This window comes from Leucoraja erinacea, chromosome 21 (genome assembly GCF_028641065.1).
Source record: "Leucoraja erinacea ecotype New England chromosome 21, Leri_hhj_1, whole genome shotgun sequence".
In the NCBI taxonomy this organism is placed as follows: domain Eukaryota; kingdom Metazoa; phylum Chordata; class Chondrichthyes; order Rajiformes; family Rajidae; genus Leucoraja; species Leucoraja erinaceus.
This window is the reverse complement of record NC_073397.1, coordinates 33,373,766-33,391,356: the sequence shown is the minus strand read 5'-3', so window position 1 is coordinate 33,391,356 and position 17,591 is coordinate 33,373,766. Positions and strand designations below refer to the sequence as shown.

Below are 17,591 nucleotides of genomic sequence, written 5' to 3'. Positions count from 1 at the left end.
CGTCTACTGCGTCCAAGCCAACCAGCGATCACACGTACACCAGTTCTATCCTACACACTAGGGACAAATTTACACGCCAATTAACCTACAAATTTGCAGTTATTTGAAATATGGGGAGAAAATACAAACTCCGTACAGACAGCACCCGTAGATAGGATCAAACTCTAGTTTAGTGAAACAATATACAATACACAATAGGTGCAGGAGTAGGCCATTCGGTCCTTCAAGCCAGCACCACCACCATTCAAAGTAATCATGGCTGATCATCCCCAATCAGTACCCCGTTCCTGCCTTCTCCCCATATCCCCTGACTCCGCTATCTTTAAGGGCCCTATCTAGCTCTCTCTTGAAACAACTCCTTCGGCCCACCGTGTCCAGGCCGACAAGCAATCCCCGCATATTAACACTATCTTGCACACACTAGGGATAATTTACATTTATAAAAGCCAAAGCCAATGAACCTACAAACCTGTACATCTTTGGAGGTGTGGGAGCAAATCGAACATCTTGGAGAAATCCCACGCAGGTTACGGGGAGAACGTACAAACTCCGTACAGACAGCTCCCGTAGTCGAGATCGAACCTGGGTCCCTGGCGCTGAAAGCACTGCGAGGCAGCAACCCTACCTCTGCGCCACCTTGCCGACCATTTATTTGCGGACCGCACTTTGTGTCTTTTGGACCAAGAGTTGTTACCATGAACAGCCCAGTCCACGTGGTTGCGATTTCATTGTGAGATCAGAATTAAAACGTCAAAATGCTTTCAGCTCAGACGATTTTTTTTTTTTTTTTTCACTTATTATTTATGTGCCGTATGTTATTTTAGATTCCAGAAATCCTCCAGTAAACCTTGTCATCGAAGCCAAGACACCGACGAGCCTCCAAGTGAGCTGGGACCATCTGAACGACAATGTCCAACTTTACAAAGTACATTACGTGTCAGTTACAGGGCACCATACTGGTCAAACGGTAAATAATATTCATACCAAACTTTAGTTTAATGAATGGAAGTTAAAATATCAGGGCGCAGCAGGTAGAGCTGCTGCCTTGAGACCTGGATTCGATCCTGATCTCGGTTGCTGTCTATGCGGAGTTTGCATGTTCTCTGAGTGATCGTGTGGAATTCCTTCTGGTGCTCCAATTTACCCCACCCCCCCCCCCCCCCCCCCCCCCCCCCCCCCGTATTCCAAAAATGTGCGGATTTGTGGGTTAATTGGCCCTCTTTAAATCACTGTGAAATGAAAGTGGGATTACATAGAAATAATGTGAATGGTCGATGATTGGTCTGGGCCTGTTTCCATGTTAAGCTTAAAAGAAATTAAAAGTATAAAAAATATTCAACTAAACTCTGTAATTTACAATAAGTGCAAGTGAGCTGCTACCCACCCGTTTACAAAAGGGCAAATGATAGACACAGAGTGCTGGAGTAACTCAGCAGGTGTGGAAGTTTCTCTGGAGAACATGGATGGGTGATGATTCAGGTTGGGGCCCTTCTTCTGATTGTAGTGGGTGTGTGTGGGGGTCAGAAAACAACTGGTGGAGGGGAGAGGCAGGAAAAAAATGTGGCTGGTATGAATGAATGAATGAAAGATACTTTATTGCCACATGAGAAAACGTATAACCATATAACAATTACAGCACGGAAACAGGCCATCTCGGCCCTTCTAGTCCGTGTCGAACTCGTATTCTCCCCCGAGTTCCTTTGTTCTGCATATCCAAGGTATTATTCCCCACACAAAGGGCTGCCAAAAAGTCTGGTTTAATCTTAATTTTAAGAAAGAACTGCAGATGCTGGAAAAATCGAAGGTAGACTGAATGCTGGAGAAACTCAGTGGGTTTCGATCCAAAACGTCGCCTATTCCTTCGCTCCATAGATACTGCCTCACCCGCTGAGTTTCTCCAGTAATCTTAATTTTATTTTAGATATTTTTTTGCTTGCATTTTGAAACATTGAGCTCAACTTATAGACCTTTTGCAGAAATCAATTTGATTATTTTTGCGGATGGCAGTGGTGACCATAAAGTCACGTTTGATTTGCACTTGTTGAGACTTTAAAAGTGTGACTATGTTTAAATGGAACATCTTAATTACATCCAAAAAAAGGTTTTGGCAGTTATGAACCATTTCCTAACGAGCATGTCTTGAATGTTTTCTCGTATTCCAGACCACACCTGTTAAGAGAAACAGCGTAACATTAAAACCACTTATTTCTGACACGGTGTACAATGTGACAATTACTGCAGTCTACGCTTCAGGTGACGAGGCCAGTATATCCGGAGGAGGCAAAACCTGTAAGTAGAATAACGCTTTAACTGCACAATCCTGCCCACTACTTTGGATGTCATTTTGCACGGAATGAGAGATCAGTGAAGATGTGCAGGAAGATAACTGCAGATGCTGGTTTAAACCGAAGGTAGACAGAAGATGCTGGAGTAACTCAGCGGGACAAGCAGCATCTCTGGAGAGAAGGAATGGGTGACGTTTCGGGTCGAGACCCTTCGGTCCTGAAACGTCATCCATTCCTCTTCAGAGAGGCTGCATGGCCCGCTGAGTTACTCCAGCATTTTGTGTCTATCTTTAGACAATAGGTGCAGGAATAGGCCCTTCAAGCCAGCACCGCAATTCACTGTGATCATGGCTGATCATCCACAATCAGTACCCCGTTCCTGCCTTCTTCCCATATCCCCTGACTCCGCTATCTTTAAGAGCACTATCTAACTCTCTCTTGAAAGTATTTAGAGAATTGACCTCCCCCGCCCTCTGAGACGGAGAATTCCACATATTCACAACTCTCTGTGTAGAAAAAGTGTTTCCTCATCTCCGTTCTAAATGGCTTACCTCTTATTCTTAAACTGTGGCCCCTGGTTCTGGACTCCCCCAACATCGGGAATATGTTTCCTGCCTCTAGCCTGTCCAAACCCTTAATAATCTTATATGTTTCAAATAAGATCCCCTCTCATCCTTCTAAATTCCAGAGTGTACAAGAGTTAGTACAGTAAAGATTATGCAATCATCAAGATGATCATGGTACATGGATGGGAAATGTTTAGAAGGATATGGGCCAAATGCTGGCAAGTAGGACTAGTGTAGATGGGGCATGTTGGTTCATAAATTCGTAAGTTCTAGGAGCAGAATTCGACCATTTGACCCATCAAGTCCACTCCGCCATTCAATCATGGCTGATCTATCTTTTTCTCTCAACCCTATTCTCCTGCCTTCTCCCCGTAACTCCTGACACCCGTACTAATCGAAAGTTGGGGCATGATTGCATGACTCCATCACCCTCTCTGACTCACCTGTTGAATTTCTCTGTTAAAATTACAGCATGCTCTCCAGACAAGGTGTTCAAGACCCTTCTAATTAACAGATGCGGAGCCTCTGTATTTATTATGTATTTTGTTCAAATCAGCAACTTGGTCATTTTCAGGAAAGGTTTCACTTTGTTTCTGCAAACTGCTACATTCGGACGAGAAGTTTTAATATCCCCCATGCTGGTTTTATGTTTTCTCGGCGGCCCCCCCCCCCCCCCCCCCCCCCCCCCCCCCCGTCCCACTTGCATCTGGTATGAGTCTCCATCAGATGTCGAACAGGGACAAAAAGGATAAATCTTGTAGAAATTCCGAAGATTTGTTGAAAGATGATGGAAAGCCCTGAAAATATATTGTGGAATCAAACCTGGTAACACCTGGCAAAGTTGACAAATTCCATTCCTTGTAAATAATCACCTATCTGTGTTGAATGTCCAAGCCCCTGAGCGAAAACAGCTACAAAACAGCACAGTTATTATTGGTTAGTATCCCGAAGAAAACCTTCACTCCTGCAACTGCAACTCCTTGAGATGTCACCAAATTTCATTTAGTGTAAATGGCACAAAATTGGGATTGCTAATGTCGGTAATCAGTGGCGCAGCGGTAGAGTTGCTGCCTCACAGCGGCAGAGACCCGGGTTCCATCCTGACTACACGTGCTGTCTGTACAGAGTTTGTACGTTCACCCCGTGACCACGTGGGTTATTTCCGGGAGCTCCGGTTTCTTCCCACACTCCAAAGACGTACAGGTCTGGAAGTGAATTGGCTTCGGTAAGAATTGGAAACAGTCCCTGGTGTGTATAGGACAGTGTTCGTGTGCAGGGATCGCTGGTCAACGTGGACTCGGTGGGCCGAAGATCCTGTTTCTGTGCTGTATCACCAAACCAAACCTGATCCAAATTTAATAGTCACTCCACTTGGTATCATTAAACCAAGTTCTCCAAAGTTCCAGAAAACAATTAAATCTTTAAGCATGTTTTTCATAGGCAACGCAGATGAAATATTACAAATAGTAGTTGGCCCCTCTCGGTCATGACTGACCATGGGTGATGCCTCCTGGTCGGATGCAAGCCTGGGCGATGTCATATGGAGGACAGGCTGTTGCCCATGCAGCATGTCCCCCCCTCCCCACGTCGCTGATCAATCCAAAGGAACAGCAGGGCCGTTACAGTTTGGCACCAGCGCCATCGCAGGAGCTGCCAGAGCGAGGTTGTAGACAACGACAAACTGCCTTAGGGACCCCGACTCCGGATTTTCTTGAGGTTTACTCCTGGAGTCTTTTTAATGACCACAAGGACAGTGGAGATTTTAAATCAGAGTTTTCCCTCTCCTAGATGGACTGCCTACCCAGGCTGACGAGCCCCGTCTGCCCGAGACTCGTGGGGGCGGGAGCGTCTACCTTCACGTGCAGGTCTATAGCACCTGCCCACTGCCCTAATAAGAGATTCCCATCAGCATTAATTACCTTGCAGCTTGATAAATTTATATATAGACATAACAACACAGATACATCATATCACTTTTTTTTATAAAGAAACTATTTGCTAATTGTGAATTAAGTTTGATTCATTCTGCACATATTAGACCTGTCTTAAAAGTGTGTAGGATTTTCATGGTATTTTACAATGATACCAATTTGTAAATACCTGAAATACGTATCCGTTCAAGTCATTCCCGAGAATGTGGTGGAGAAAGCTGCAAGTTGCTGTCTGTAAAAGTGCTAGAAATCACTGAGTGGAACTTGGGGACCTCTGCAATAAACTGCCAAACGTTGCTGTCATCTTCAGAGAGCAACGGCAATGAATGCTGGTACTAATTTCCTCTTTGCTGCCACTACATCTGGGTTGGATACAAAAAGCTGGAGTAACTCAGCGGGACAGGCAGCATCTCCGGGGAGAAGGAATGGGTGACGTTTTGGGTCTGAAGAAGGGTCTCGACCCGAAACGTCACCCGTTCCTTTTCTCCAGAGATGCTGCCTGTCCCGCTGAGATACTCCAGCTTTCTGTGTCTATCTTCGGTTTGACCAAGCATCAGCAGTTCCCTCCTTCCACCACATCTGGGTTCTTGAGCATCAAATAAAAACATTCTGTCAGACACGGTGGAGTCATGGAAGAGATATGTGTGTTTGATTATGAGAATGGTCACTGGTGTTGCACGAGGCTGTGGTTTAATCCTGTCCAGTGTCATTTCAAATAAACATTACCTGTATAGGCGGCACAGTGGCGCAGCGGTAGAGTTGCTGCCTTACAGCTCCTGAGACCCGGGTTCGATCCAGACCACTAGCGCTGTCTGTACAGAGTTTGTACCTTTTCCCTGTGACCCTCATGGGTTTACTCCGGGTGCTCCAGTTTCCTCCCACACTCCAAAGACGTGCACGTTCGTAGGTTAATTGGCTTCGATAAAGATTGTAAATTGTCCCTAGTGTGTGTAGGATAGTATTAGTGCACGGAGTGATCGCTGGTTGGCGTGTACTCAGTGGGCCGATGGGCAGGTTTCCGCGCTGTATCGCTAAAGCCTCGAGTCTAAAAAAAAAAGTCTAAAGTGAGCACGACAAGGGGTTTAACACTGAGTTTCTTTTCCTGCAGTGCCATTTCTTCCACCGGCTAACGTGCGAATCACTGATATTACCTTTAATTACTTCCGGGTGACTTGGGAAAAGCCCGAGGCACGACCTTTGGGCTTCTCTGTGCTTTTCTATTCAGATTCCGGTAAGTGTCGATCAGTTTAGTTTGTGGTCACGTGTATAGAGGTACAGTGAAAAGCCTTTGTTGCGCGCTCACCAGCCAGTGGAAAGACAATGCATGATTCCAATCGAGCCATCCACAGTATACAGATATATGATAACGTTTAGTGCAAGGTAAAGCCAGTAAAGTCCCATCAAAGGTGGTCCGAGGGTCCCCGATGAAGTAGATAGTAGTTCAGGACTGATATTGTGATTGTTGTCACAAGGAACTGCAGAAGGTAGACAAAAAATGCTGGAGAAACTTAGCGGGTGAGGCAGCATCTATGGAGCGAAGGAATAGGTGACGTTTCGGGTCGAGACCTTTCTTCAGACTGATGTGGGGGGGGCGGGGGCGTGAAGAAGAAAGGAAGCGGTGGAGACTGTAGGCTGCAGGAGAGCTGGGGAGGGGAGGGGAAGGAGGGAGAAAGCAAGGACTACCTGAAATTGGAGAAGTCAATGTTCATACCGCTGGGGTGAATCGGACATTACCCTAGGTTATGGATGCAAATCGGACAGAACCTCAGCTAAGGTTAGATTTTATTTAAGTTAATTTTATTATTTAAAAGTAGGCCAGATTATTTCCCAAAATAATCCATGTTGTTTCTTGGTTTGTGCATGTGAGAGTTATGGAGAGTTTTCCTCTTGTTCGTAGATCAACTCGCACATATAACGACTGATGGGAGTAGAGACTCCATCGAGATCAAGGATCTTCAGAGTGGCCAGGAATATAATGTCAGTGTGACTGCCGTCTATACAAATGGCCAGAGCCCTGCCGTTCAACAAAGAGTCACCACATGTAAGCCCCTCTTTTTCCTCATTGCACAGTGCACTCATTTCACCCCTGCCATCGGTTCAGGAACAGCTTGGTCCCTGCAGCCATTAAGCTATAAAACACTACAACGTTAAATAAGCTCTGAACTACATGTAGTTATGTAACTACACGTAACTAGTGTTAACTGCACTATTATTTGTCTATTTGTTTTTTATGTGTATGTATTGGGCATGTGTGTGTGTGTGTGTGTGTGTGTGTATATATATGTATTTGTGTGTGTGTAGACATATGTGTATGTGTATATACATATGTGTGTGAGGGTGTGTATATATATGTGTATGTATATGTATTTGGCTGTGTAGACATATGTGTATGTGTATATATATGTATATGTGTGTGTGTGTATATATAGATATGTGTGTGTGTGTATGTATATATATATATATATGTGTGTGTGTGTATATATAGATATGTGTGTGTGTGTGTGTGTCAGTATGTGTGTATATATCCACACACTGAACCTTTTTCTCTTGTTTATTACATTGTTTACAGTGTACTATATTTACATGCCTAATGCTGCTGCAAGTAAGAATGTCATTGTTCTGTCTGTGACACATGTCAATATAATTCTTGACTTGAGCAAATGGAGTGATGATAACACAGGTAGTAACTGGATTGGATAGGGTGGATGTGTTTCTACTAGTTGGAGAGTCTAGGACCAGAGGCCATCACTTCAGAATTAAAGGACGTTCCTTTAGGAAGGAGATAAGGAGGAATTTCTTTAGTCGGAGGGTGGTGAATCTGTGGAATTCATTGCCAAGTCAATGGGTATTTTTAAGTCGCAGATAGATAGATAGATTGTTGATTAGTACAGGTGTCAGAGGTTATGGGGAGAAGGCAGGAGAATGGGGTTAGCAGCGAGAGATAGATCAGCCATGATTGAATGGCGGAGTAGAATTGATGGCCTGAATGGCCCAATTCTGCTCCTATCACATGAACTGTAAGGGCAATCTTCATGAGAAGATCGAGGAGATTTGTTGTGTGGACGAACGCTCTCTTGAATTTCTACCAGCGTACGGTCAAGTGGATATTTATCGTGGCCTGGCTTGGCAACTCGAACACCCAGGAATGAAGGTGATTGGTAAAGAAAAGTGTTGAACACTGCCCAGTCCACCATGGGTAGATGTCCCCACTATCGACGGCATCTGCCAAAGGTGCTGACTCAAAACCAAACATTTATTTGGTAGTTAATTCAGCTGTTAACCGAAAGATTGGTGGTGGGTGACAGCGGTAGAGTTGCTGCCGTTCCACGTCAGAGACCCCGGTTCGATCCTGACAAGGGGTGTGCCGTCTGTATGGAGTTTGCGTGTTCTCTCTGTGACCACATGGGTTTTCTCCTGGTGCTCCGGTCTCCTCCCACATTACAAAGACGTGTGGGTTTGTAGGTTAATAGGCTTTTGTAAATCAACCCTTTTGTGTAGGCTAGTGGATGAGTGATTAACAAGGAACTGCTGATGCTAGAAAATCGAAGGTAGACTAAAGTGCTGGAGAAACTCAGCGGGTGCGGCAGCATCTATGGAGCGAAGGATGAGTGATTGTTGGTTGTGTGGACTCGATGTGCTGAATGGACTTGTTTCCACACTGTATGGGTGTGGGAGCAGGGAGGTTCTACTGCAGTTGTACATGGTCTTGGTGAGACCACACCTAGAGTATTGTGTGCAGTTTTGGTCTCCAAATCTGAGGAAGGACATTGTTGCCATAGAGGGAGTGCAGAGAAGGTTCACCAGACTGATTCCTGGGATGTCAGGACTGTCTTATGAAGAAAGATTGGATAGACTTGGTTTATACTCTCTAGAATTTGGGAGATTGGGAGGGGATCTTATAGGCTGAGGATGCATTACCCTAGGTTATGGATGCAAATCGGACAGAACCTCAGCTAAGGTTAGATTTTTTAAGTTAAATTTTAATTTATATTTAAAAGTAGGCCAGATTAATTTTCCAAAAAAATCCATGTTGTTTCTTGGTTTGTGCATGTGAGAGTTATGGAGAGTTTTCCTCTTGTTCGTAGATCAACTCGCACATATAACGACTGATGGGAGTAGAGACTCCATCGAGATCAAGGATCTTCAGAGTGGCCAGGAATATAATGTCAGTGTGACTGCCGTCTATACAAATGGCCAGAGCCCTGCCGTTCAACAAAGAGTCACCACATGTAAGCCCCTCTTTTTCCTCATTGCACAGTGCACTCATTTCACCCCTGCCATCGGTTCAGGAACAGCTTGGTCCCTGCAGCCATTAAGCTATAAAACACTACAACGTTAAATAAGCTCTGAACTACATGTAGTTATGTAACTACACGTAACTAGTGTTAACTGCACTATTATTTGTCTATTTGTTTTTTATGTGTATGTATTGGGCATGTGTGTGTGTGTGTGTGTGTGTGTGTATATATATGTATTTGTGTGTGTGTAGACATATGTGTATGTGTATATACATATGTGTGTGAGGGTGTGTATATATATGTGTATGTATATGTATTTGGCTGTGTAGACATATGTGTATGTGTATATACATGTATATGTGTGTGTGTGTATATATAGATATGTGTGTGTGTGTATGTATAGATATGTGTGTGTGTGTATATATAGATATGTGTGTGTGTGTGTGTGTCAGTATGTGTGTATATATCCACACACTGAACCTTTTTCTCTTGTTTATTACATTGTTTACAGTGTACTATGTATACACGTTCTGTTTGGCTGCTGCAAGTAAGAATGTCATTGTTCTGTCTGGGACACATGACAATAAAATTCTTGACTTGAGCAAATGGAGTGATGATAACACAGGTAGTAACTGGATTGGATAGGGTGGATGTGTTTCTACTAGTTGGAGAGTCTAGGACCAGAGGCCATCACTTCAGAATTAAAGGACGTTCCTTTAGGAAGGAGATGAGGAGGAATTTCTTTAGTCGGAGGGTGGTGAATCTGTGGAATTCATTGCCAAGTCAATGGGTATTTTTAAGTCGGAGATAGATAGATAGATTCTTGATTAGTACAGGTGTCAGAGGTTATGGGGAGAAGGCAGGAGAATGGGGTTAGCAGCGAGAGATAGATCAGCCATGATTGAATGGCGGAGTAGAATTGATGGCCTGAATGGCCCAATTCTGCTCCTATCACATGAACTGTAAGGGCAATCTTCATGAGAAGATCGAGGAGATTTGTTGTGTGGACGAACGCTCTCTTGAATTTCTACCAGCGTACGGTCAAGTGGATATTTATCGTGGCCTGGCTTGGCAACTCGAACACCCAGGAATGAAGGTGATTGGTAAAGAAAAGTGTTGAACACTGCCCAGTCCACCATGGGTAGATGTCCCCACTATCGACGGCATCTGCCAAAGGTGCTGACTCAAAACCAAACATTTATTTGGTAGTTAATTCAGCTGTTAACCGAAAGATTGGTGGTGGGTGACAGCGGTAGAGTTGCTGCCGTTCCACGTCAGAGACCCCGGTTCGATCCTGACAAGGGGTGTGCCGTCTGTATGGAGTTTGCGTGTTCTCTCTGTGACCACATGGGTTTTCTCCTGGTGCTCCGGTCTCCTCCCACATTACAAAGACGTGTGGGTTTGTAGGTTAATAGGCTTTTGTAAATCAACCCTTTTGTGTAGGCTAGTGGATGAGTGATTAACAAGGAACTGCTGATGCTAGAAAATCGAAGGTAGACTAAAGTGCTGGAGAAACTCAGCGGGTGCGGCAGCATCTATGGAGCGAAGGATGAGTGATTGTTGGTTGTGTGGACTCGATGTGCTGAATGGACTTGTTTCCACACTGTATGGGTGTGGGAGCAGGGAGGTTCTACTGCAGTTGTACAGGGTCTTGGTGAGACCACACCTAGAGTATTGCGTACAGTTTTGGTCTCCAAATCTGAGGAAGGACATTGTTGCCATAGAGGGAGTGCAGAGAAGGTTCACCAGACTGATTCCTGGGATGTCAGGACTGTCTTATGAAGAAAGATTGGATAGACTTGGTTTATACTCTCTAGAATTTGGGAGATTGGGAGGGGATCTTATAGAAACTTACAAAATTCTTAAGGGGTTGGACAGGCTAGATGCAGGAAGATTGTTCCCGATGTTGGGGAAGTCCAGGACAAGGGCTCACAGCTTAAGGATAAGGGGGAAATCCTTTAAAACCGAGATGAGATGAGAACTTTTTTCACACAGAGAATGGTGAATCTCTGGAACTCTCTGCCACAGAGGGTAGTCGAGGCCAGTTCATTGGCTATATTTAAGAGGGAGTTAGATGTGTCCCTTGTGGCTAAGGGGATCAGAGGGTATGGAGAGAAGGCAGGTACGGGATACTGAGTTGGATGATCAGCCATGATCATATTGAATGGCGGTGCAGGCTCGAAGGGCCGAATGGTCTACTCCTGCACCTAATTTCTATGTTTCTATGTTTCTATAAACTAATCTGTAGGAAGGAACTGCAGACGCTGGTTTACACTGAAGATAGACACAAAAAGTTGGTGCAACTCAGCGGGTCAGGCTGCATCTCTGGAGAAAAGGAATAGGTGACGTTTCGGGCCAAGACCCTTCTTAAGACACATCTGCCCGCATTTGGCCCATATCCCACTGAATCTTTCGTATCCATGTACATGTCCAAATGTCCTTCTGGATACTATTATGGTACCTGCCTCAACTTCCTCCTCTGGCAGCTCAGTCCAAATACCCTCCACCCTCAGTGTGGGCAAGTTGTCCCTCTGGTCTACAACGCCCTCAACGGCCTTGCCTCCACCTACATCAACGGTCTGCTCACCCACCACACCACCTCCAGGCCCCTCAGATCGGCCGACTTGGGGTTACTGAACATCCCGCGGTCTAGGCATAAGCTCAGGGGCGACCACGCCTTTGCGGTTGCAGCTCCTAGACTGTGGAACAACATCCCCCTTCCCATCAGAACTGCCCCCTCCATCATCTCCTTTAAGTCAAGACTTAAAACTCATCTTTACTCTCAAGCCTTTCTTGACGTCCTCTGAGCGAGGGCTATGTGTATGTATTTATGTATGTACTTAATCTATGAACCACTGTTGTATAACGTTAGTACCTCCACCAATGTAAAGCACTTTGGCCAACGAGAGTTGTTTTTTAAATGTGCTATAGAAATAAAAGTGACTTGACCTGACTCTGGTTCCCATTAAACTGTGTCAATGAGAAATATTTATCTTGAGGCTTATTGCCTGAGGTTGACAACGTCTCTCTGTCTGTTTTGCAGTACACTTGAACGTCACGGATCTTCGAGCCAACCAGGTGCGGTTCACCTCCATGTGCGCTCAGTGGGAAGGGTTTGTTGGATCTTCTGGCTACAGGATTGTGCTGGAGTCACTGACAGGTAGACTCGCTCTGAGAACTCACGTTTAAGCTGAGATTTGTGTTTTTCTTCCTGTTTTCCTCGACTGTTTCCTTTTCCCCTTTTAATAACTTTTCAACAAGGTGGAGAGAGTGCGGGGAAGATTAACGAGGGTGTTGCCAGGACTATAGGGTCTGAACTATTGGGAGAGGTTGAGTCGGCTGGGACTCTAATCCTTGCAGCGCAGGAGGATGAGGGGTGATCTTACGGAGGTGTGGCTAAAACCATGAGAGGAATAGATCGGGTAGATGCACAGTCTCTCTTGTCCAGAGTAGGGGAATTGAGGACCAGAGAACATAGGTTTTAGGTGGTGGGGAAAAGGTTTCGTAGGCAACTAAGCGGTAACATTTTCACACAAAGGGTGGTGGGTGTATGGAACGAGCTGCCTGAGGAGGGAGTTGAGGCAGGGACTATCCCAACGTTTAAGAAACAGTTAAGGGCCGGTCCCATTTGTCGATTATTTCTTTCGGCGACTGCTGACATCATTGACTGACGTATGAGATCGCGGCGTGACGCGGCATGATCACGTATTGACGGGCGATGTTTCCTCAAGTGTCGTAACTTTATTTTTGTCGCCACTGGATTTTGAAATGTTCAAAATATTTTGCCGATCCTGAAACACAAGTCGCTGAAAAACTCGCCAAGTGGGACAGGCCCTTTTGACCAGTATATAGATAGGACAGGTTTGGAGGGACATGGGCCAAATGCGGGCACGCTGTTTCACTCTGACTCTATACCACATTGTGGAATGGGGACCAGTTTGGTTTAGATTCTGGTCACACAGAGAATGGTGAATCTCTGGAACTCTCTGCCACAGAGGGTAGTTGAGGCCAGTTCATTGGCTATATTTAAGAGGGAGTTAGATGTGGCCCTTGTGGCTAAGGGGATCAGGGGGTATGGAGAGAAGGTAGGTACGGGATACTGAGTTGGATGATCAGCCATGATCATATTGAATGGCGGTGCAGGCTCGAAGGGCCGAATGGCCTACTCCTGCACCTAATTTCTATGTTTCTATGTTTCTATGTTGCATGCTAACCAGTCAATGGAAAGACAATACATGGTTACAATCGAGCCATTTACAATGTAGAGATACATGATCGGCAAATAACCTTTAGTACCAGGTAAAGCCAGCAAAGTCTGATCAAGGATAGTCCGTGGGTCACCAAAGAGGTAGATAGTAGTTCAGCACTGCTCTCTGGTTGTGGTAGGATGATTCAGTTGCCTGATAACAGCTGGGAAAAAACTGTCTCTGAATCTGGAAGTGTGTGTTTTCACACTTCTGTACCTTTAGCCTGAGGGGAGAGGAGGGAATGGCCAGGGTGCGACTAGCCCTTGATTGTGCTGCTGGCCTTGCCGAGGCAGAGTGAGGTGTGAATGGAGTCGATGGAAGGGAGGTTGGATTGTGTGATGGACTGTGTTATATTCTCCAGGTAAGCAGCCTGGTTCTCATTTAAATTTGATTTTTCTCTGTTCATTTACAGAAGGAAAGGTGCAAGAAAATACTCTGCGCGCAGGAACAAACAAGTACTGTTTCCATCATCTATTTCCCAATAGTCAATACAAAATCACAGTCTACACAAGACTGCGAGAAGTCACAGGATCTCCAGTTTCTGTTCTTCAGTCGACATGTAAGTTAAGAATAAAACAGCATGAAAATACAAGTTAAGGGCCTGTCCCACTTGGGCGTTGTTTACGCAACATCATTTACGTGTCACGATGCATGACGTGCGCATGGTGCGTGGTGACGTAGGCAGTGACGTGCGGTCGAACGCGGCGCCCCAGGAATTTGGGATGTACAAAATCTTCGCGCACCATCTGCATGACGCCCAAGTGGGACAGGCCCTTTAGTCAGCTCAGTTCAGTTCCGTTTATTGTCACGTGTACCGAGGTACAGTGAAAAGCTTTTGTTGCGTGCTAACCAGTCAGCAGAAAGACAATACGTGATTACAGTCGACCCATTTACATTGTATAGATACATGATGAGGGAATAACGTTTAGTGTAAGGTAAAGCCAGCAAAGTCCGATCAAGGATAGTCTGAGGTAGACAAAAGTGCTGGAGAAACTCAGCGGGTGAGGCAACATCTGTGGAGCGAAGGTCCATAGACGCTGCTGCATCCGCTGAGTTTCTCCAGCATTTTTGTCTACCTTCGATTTTCCAGCATCTGCAGTTCCTTCTTAAAGGATAGTCCGTGAGTCATAAAAGAGGTAGATAGTAGTTCAGCACTGCTCTCTGCTTGTGGTAGGATCATTCAGTTGCCTGATAACAGCAGAAGCCCCATTCAGTGAATGAACTTGTGGTAAATCATTCACCTTCAGTTTTAAGTTTTGTTTTAGCTTTTGTTGTATTTATAAGAAGCACATGTTTTGGTTTAGTTTAGAGATACAGCGCGGAAACGGGCCCACTGAGTCCACGCCGACCAGCGATCCCCGCACATTAACACTATCCTACACACACTGGGGGATCATTTTACATTTACACCAAGCCACTTAACCTACAAACCTGTACGTCTTTGGCGTGTGGGAGGAAACCGTAGATCTCGGAGAAAACCCGCGCAGGTTTCTCACGGGGAGAACGTACAAACTATGTAACGACAAGCACCTGTAGTCAGAATCGAACCTGGGCCTCTCTCACTGTGAGGCAGTAGCTCTACCGCTGATCCTCCGTGCTGCCCATGACACTGTATCCCTCAATGCCCTTAATCCCATTCCCCTAAGGACATAGTCATACAGCATGGAAACAGGCCCTTCGGCCCACTTGTCCATGCTGACTAAGATGCCGCATGTACTCTAGTCCCACCTGCCCGGGTTTGACCCATATCCCTCCAAACCTTTCCTGTCCATGTACCTGTCCAAATGTTTTTTAAATGCTGTTATAGTACCTTCCTCAACTTCCCTGCTCTGACAGCTCGTTCCATATACCCAACGCCCCTAAGTGAAAAAATGCCCCTCAGGTTCCTGTTAAATCTTTTCCCTCTCACCTTCAATATGATTAGAGCACTATATAGCCACTGAACATCAAAAGGCTGGAGAGGCTTTTCTGTGGTCACCTTGTCGCGGTGGAGAAGCTTGTGTGGACCTGAGATCCTGAGAGCGATGCCGTCTGGAGCTACGCTCCTGGTAGGGCCACCCATGGCGGTAAGGTCGAGGGGGAGGTCTCTGACAAAGAGCAATCCAACCAAGACCTCAACGGTGGAACAGGCGGAGGACGATGGCTGACCTTAGTGGAGCGTCACAACGGCTGGGAAGGCGGATGAAGGCTGCAGCAGAAAAGGGTCTCCGGTCGTCTTGGACTCCATGCCACTGGACCCTGACCCAGATCTGTCAAGGACCGTGGGGTGGCTGTCTGTGCACCAGTCTCCCCACGTTAAAGTCACGCACAGGCGTCCTCTGTTTTTACACATAGGGCGGTTGGTGTATGGAATGAACTGCCGGAGGAGGTAGTTGAGGCAGGTACGTTTAAGGAACATTTAGACACATACCTGGCCAGGATGGGGTTAGTGGGACGTGGGCCAAATGCAGGCAGGTGGGATTAGTGTTGATGGGACATGTTGGTCGGTGTGGGCAAGTTGGGCCTCTGGGTCTGTTTCCACACAGTATGACTCTATGATAAAACACCTCAGCAGATCAGGCAGAAAGAGTTGAGACATGTTCTATGTCTATTTCAACTGAGCTGCCCAGTTTGTAACAAATTTTAACAAGGCGCTAATCCATATTTTGATTGGGGTCACACCTCGACTGATACATAGAAACATAGAAACATAGAAAAGAGGTGCAGGAGTAGGCCATTCGGCCCTTCGAGCCTGCACCGCCATTCAATATGATCATGGCTGATCATCCAACTCAGTATCCTGTACCTGCCTTCTCTCCATACCCCCTGATCCCTTTAGCCACAAGGGCCACATCTAACTCCCTCTTAAATTTTGCCAATGAACTGGCCTCAACTACCCTCTGTGGCAGAGAGTTCCAGAGACTCTCTGTGTGAAAAATGTTTTTCTCATCTCGGTCTTAAAGGATTTCCCCTCTATCCTTAAGCTGTGACCCCTTGTCCTGGACTTCCCCAACATCGGGAACAATCTTCCTGCATCTAGCCTGTCCAACCCCTTAAGAATTTTGTAAGTTTCTATAAGATCCCCTCTCAATCTCCTAAATTCTAGCGAGTACAAACCAAGTCTATCCAGTCTTTCTTCATTTAGTCATTGTGTGATCATTTAGTCCACTGTGTGAATGTGCCCAACATACATCAGCTCTAATGGCAACAACAATTGTTTTCCAGATTACCTGGTGCATTCGGCTTTAAGCATTAAAATGAGGAAAATGCCTCGAGTTTCAAAGTAGAATTAGGATATTTGGCCCATCGAGTCATCTCTGCCATTCAATCATGGCTGATCTCTGCCTCCTAATCCCATTTACCTGCCTTCTCCCCATTACCCTTGACACCCATTCTAATCAAGAATTGGTCTATCTCTGCCTTAGAAATATCCACTGACTTGGCCTCCACAGCCCTCTGTGGCAATGAGTTTCACAGATTATCTACCTTCTGACTAAAGAAGTTCCTCTTCACCTCCTTTCTCAAAGAGCGCCCTTTAATTCTGAGGCTGTGACCACTGGTCCTAGACTCTCCCACCAGTGGAAACATCCTCTCCACATCCACTCTATCTGTGCCTTTCATTATTCTGTAAGTTTCAATGAGGTCCCCCCTCAACCTTGGGAGGATGGTTTAGAATGGAAAAAATAGAATTGTACAAGTTAGAATCTAGAACAGTTCAGGGACAAGCCCTTTGGTCCATAATGTCCATGTCAAACATGATGCCAAAATAAACTAACTTCATCTGCCTGCACATAATTTTTATCCCTGCAGATCCAAGTTGCCCATCTAGAAGCCTCTTAAGTCACTAGACATAATTTCCTTAAGATAGACACAATGCTGGAGTAACTCAGTAATGCAGCATCTCTGGAGAGAAGGAATGGGTGACGTTTCGGATCGCGACCCTTCTCCAGACTCTGGGATAATATCCCAAATAATATCCTAATATTTACACTATACCACATTACTGAAACTTGATCATGAAGGGATGAAATTAAACGAGGACTGTTATTAGAGTCGTAGTATGAAACAGCATGGAAACAGGCCCTTCGGCCCAACTTACCCACAAAGGCCAACACAGTTACACTAGTCCCACCTGCCCGAGTTTGGTCCATACCCCTCCAAAACTATCCTATGAAGAAGGGTCTCGATCCGAAACGTCAACCGTTCCTTCTCTCCAGAGATGCTGCCTGTCCCGCTGAGTTACTCCAGCTTTTTTTGTCTACTGTCCTATCCATGTACCTGTCTAACTCTTTCTGAACTGTTGGGATAGTCCCTGCCCCAACTACCTCCTCTGGCAGCTTGTTCC

General features: G+C 45.5%; 1 protein-coding gene across 1 annotated transcript in view; it reads left to right on the top strand.

Annotated features, from left to right (window-relative positions):
* LOC129707501 (collagen alpha-1(XIV) chain-like) overlaps positions 1-17,591 on the top strand; it is a 113,894-nt gene that overhangs the window by 49,123 nt on the left and 47,180 nt on the right. Inside the window, 6 exon segments of the mRNA XM_055652589.1 lie at positions 825-967; positions 2,163-2,289; positions 5,891-6,013; positions 6,680-6,823; positions 12,064-12,180; positions 13,680-13,826. Coding sequence (XP_055508564.1) covers positions 825-967; positions 2,163-2,289; positions 5,891-6,013; positions 6,680-6,823; positions 12,064-12,180; positions 13,680-13,826 — 801 coding nt within the window.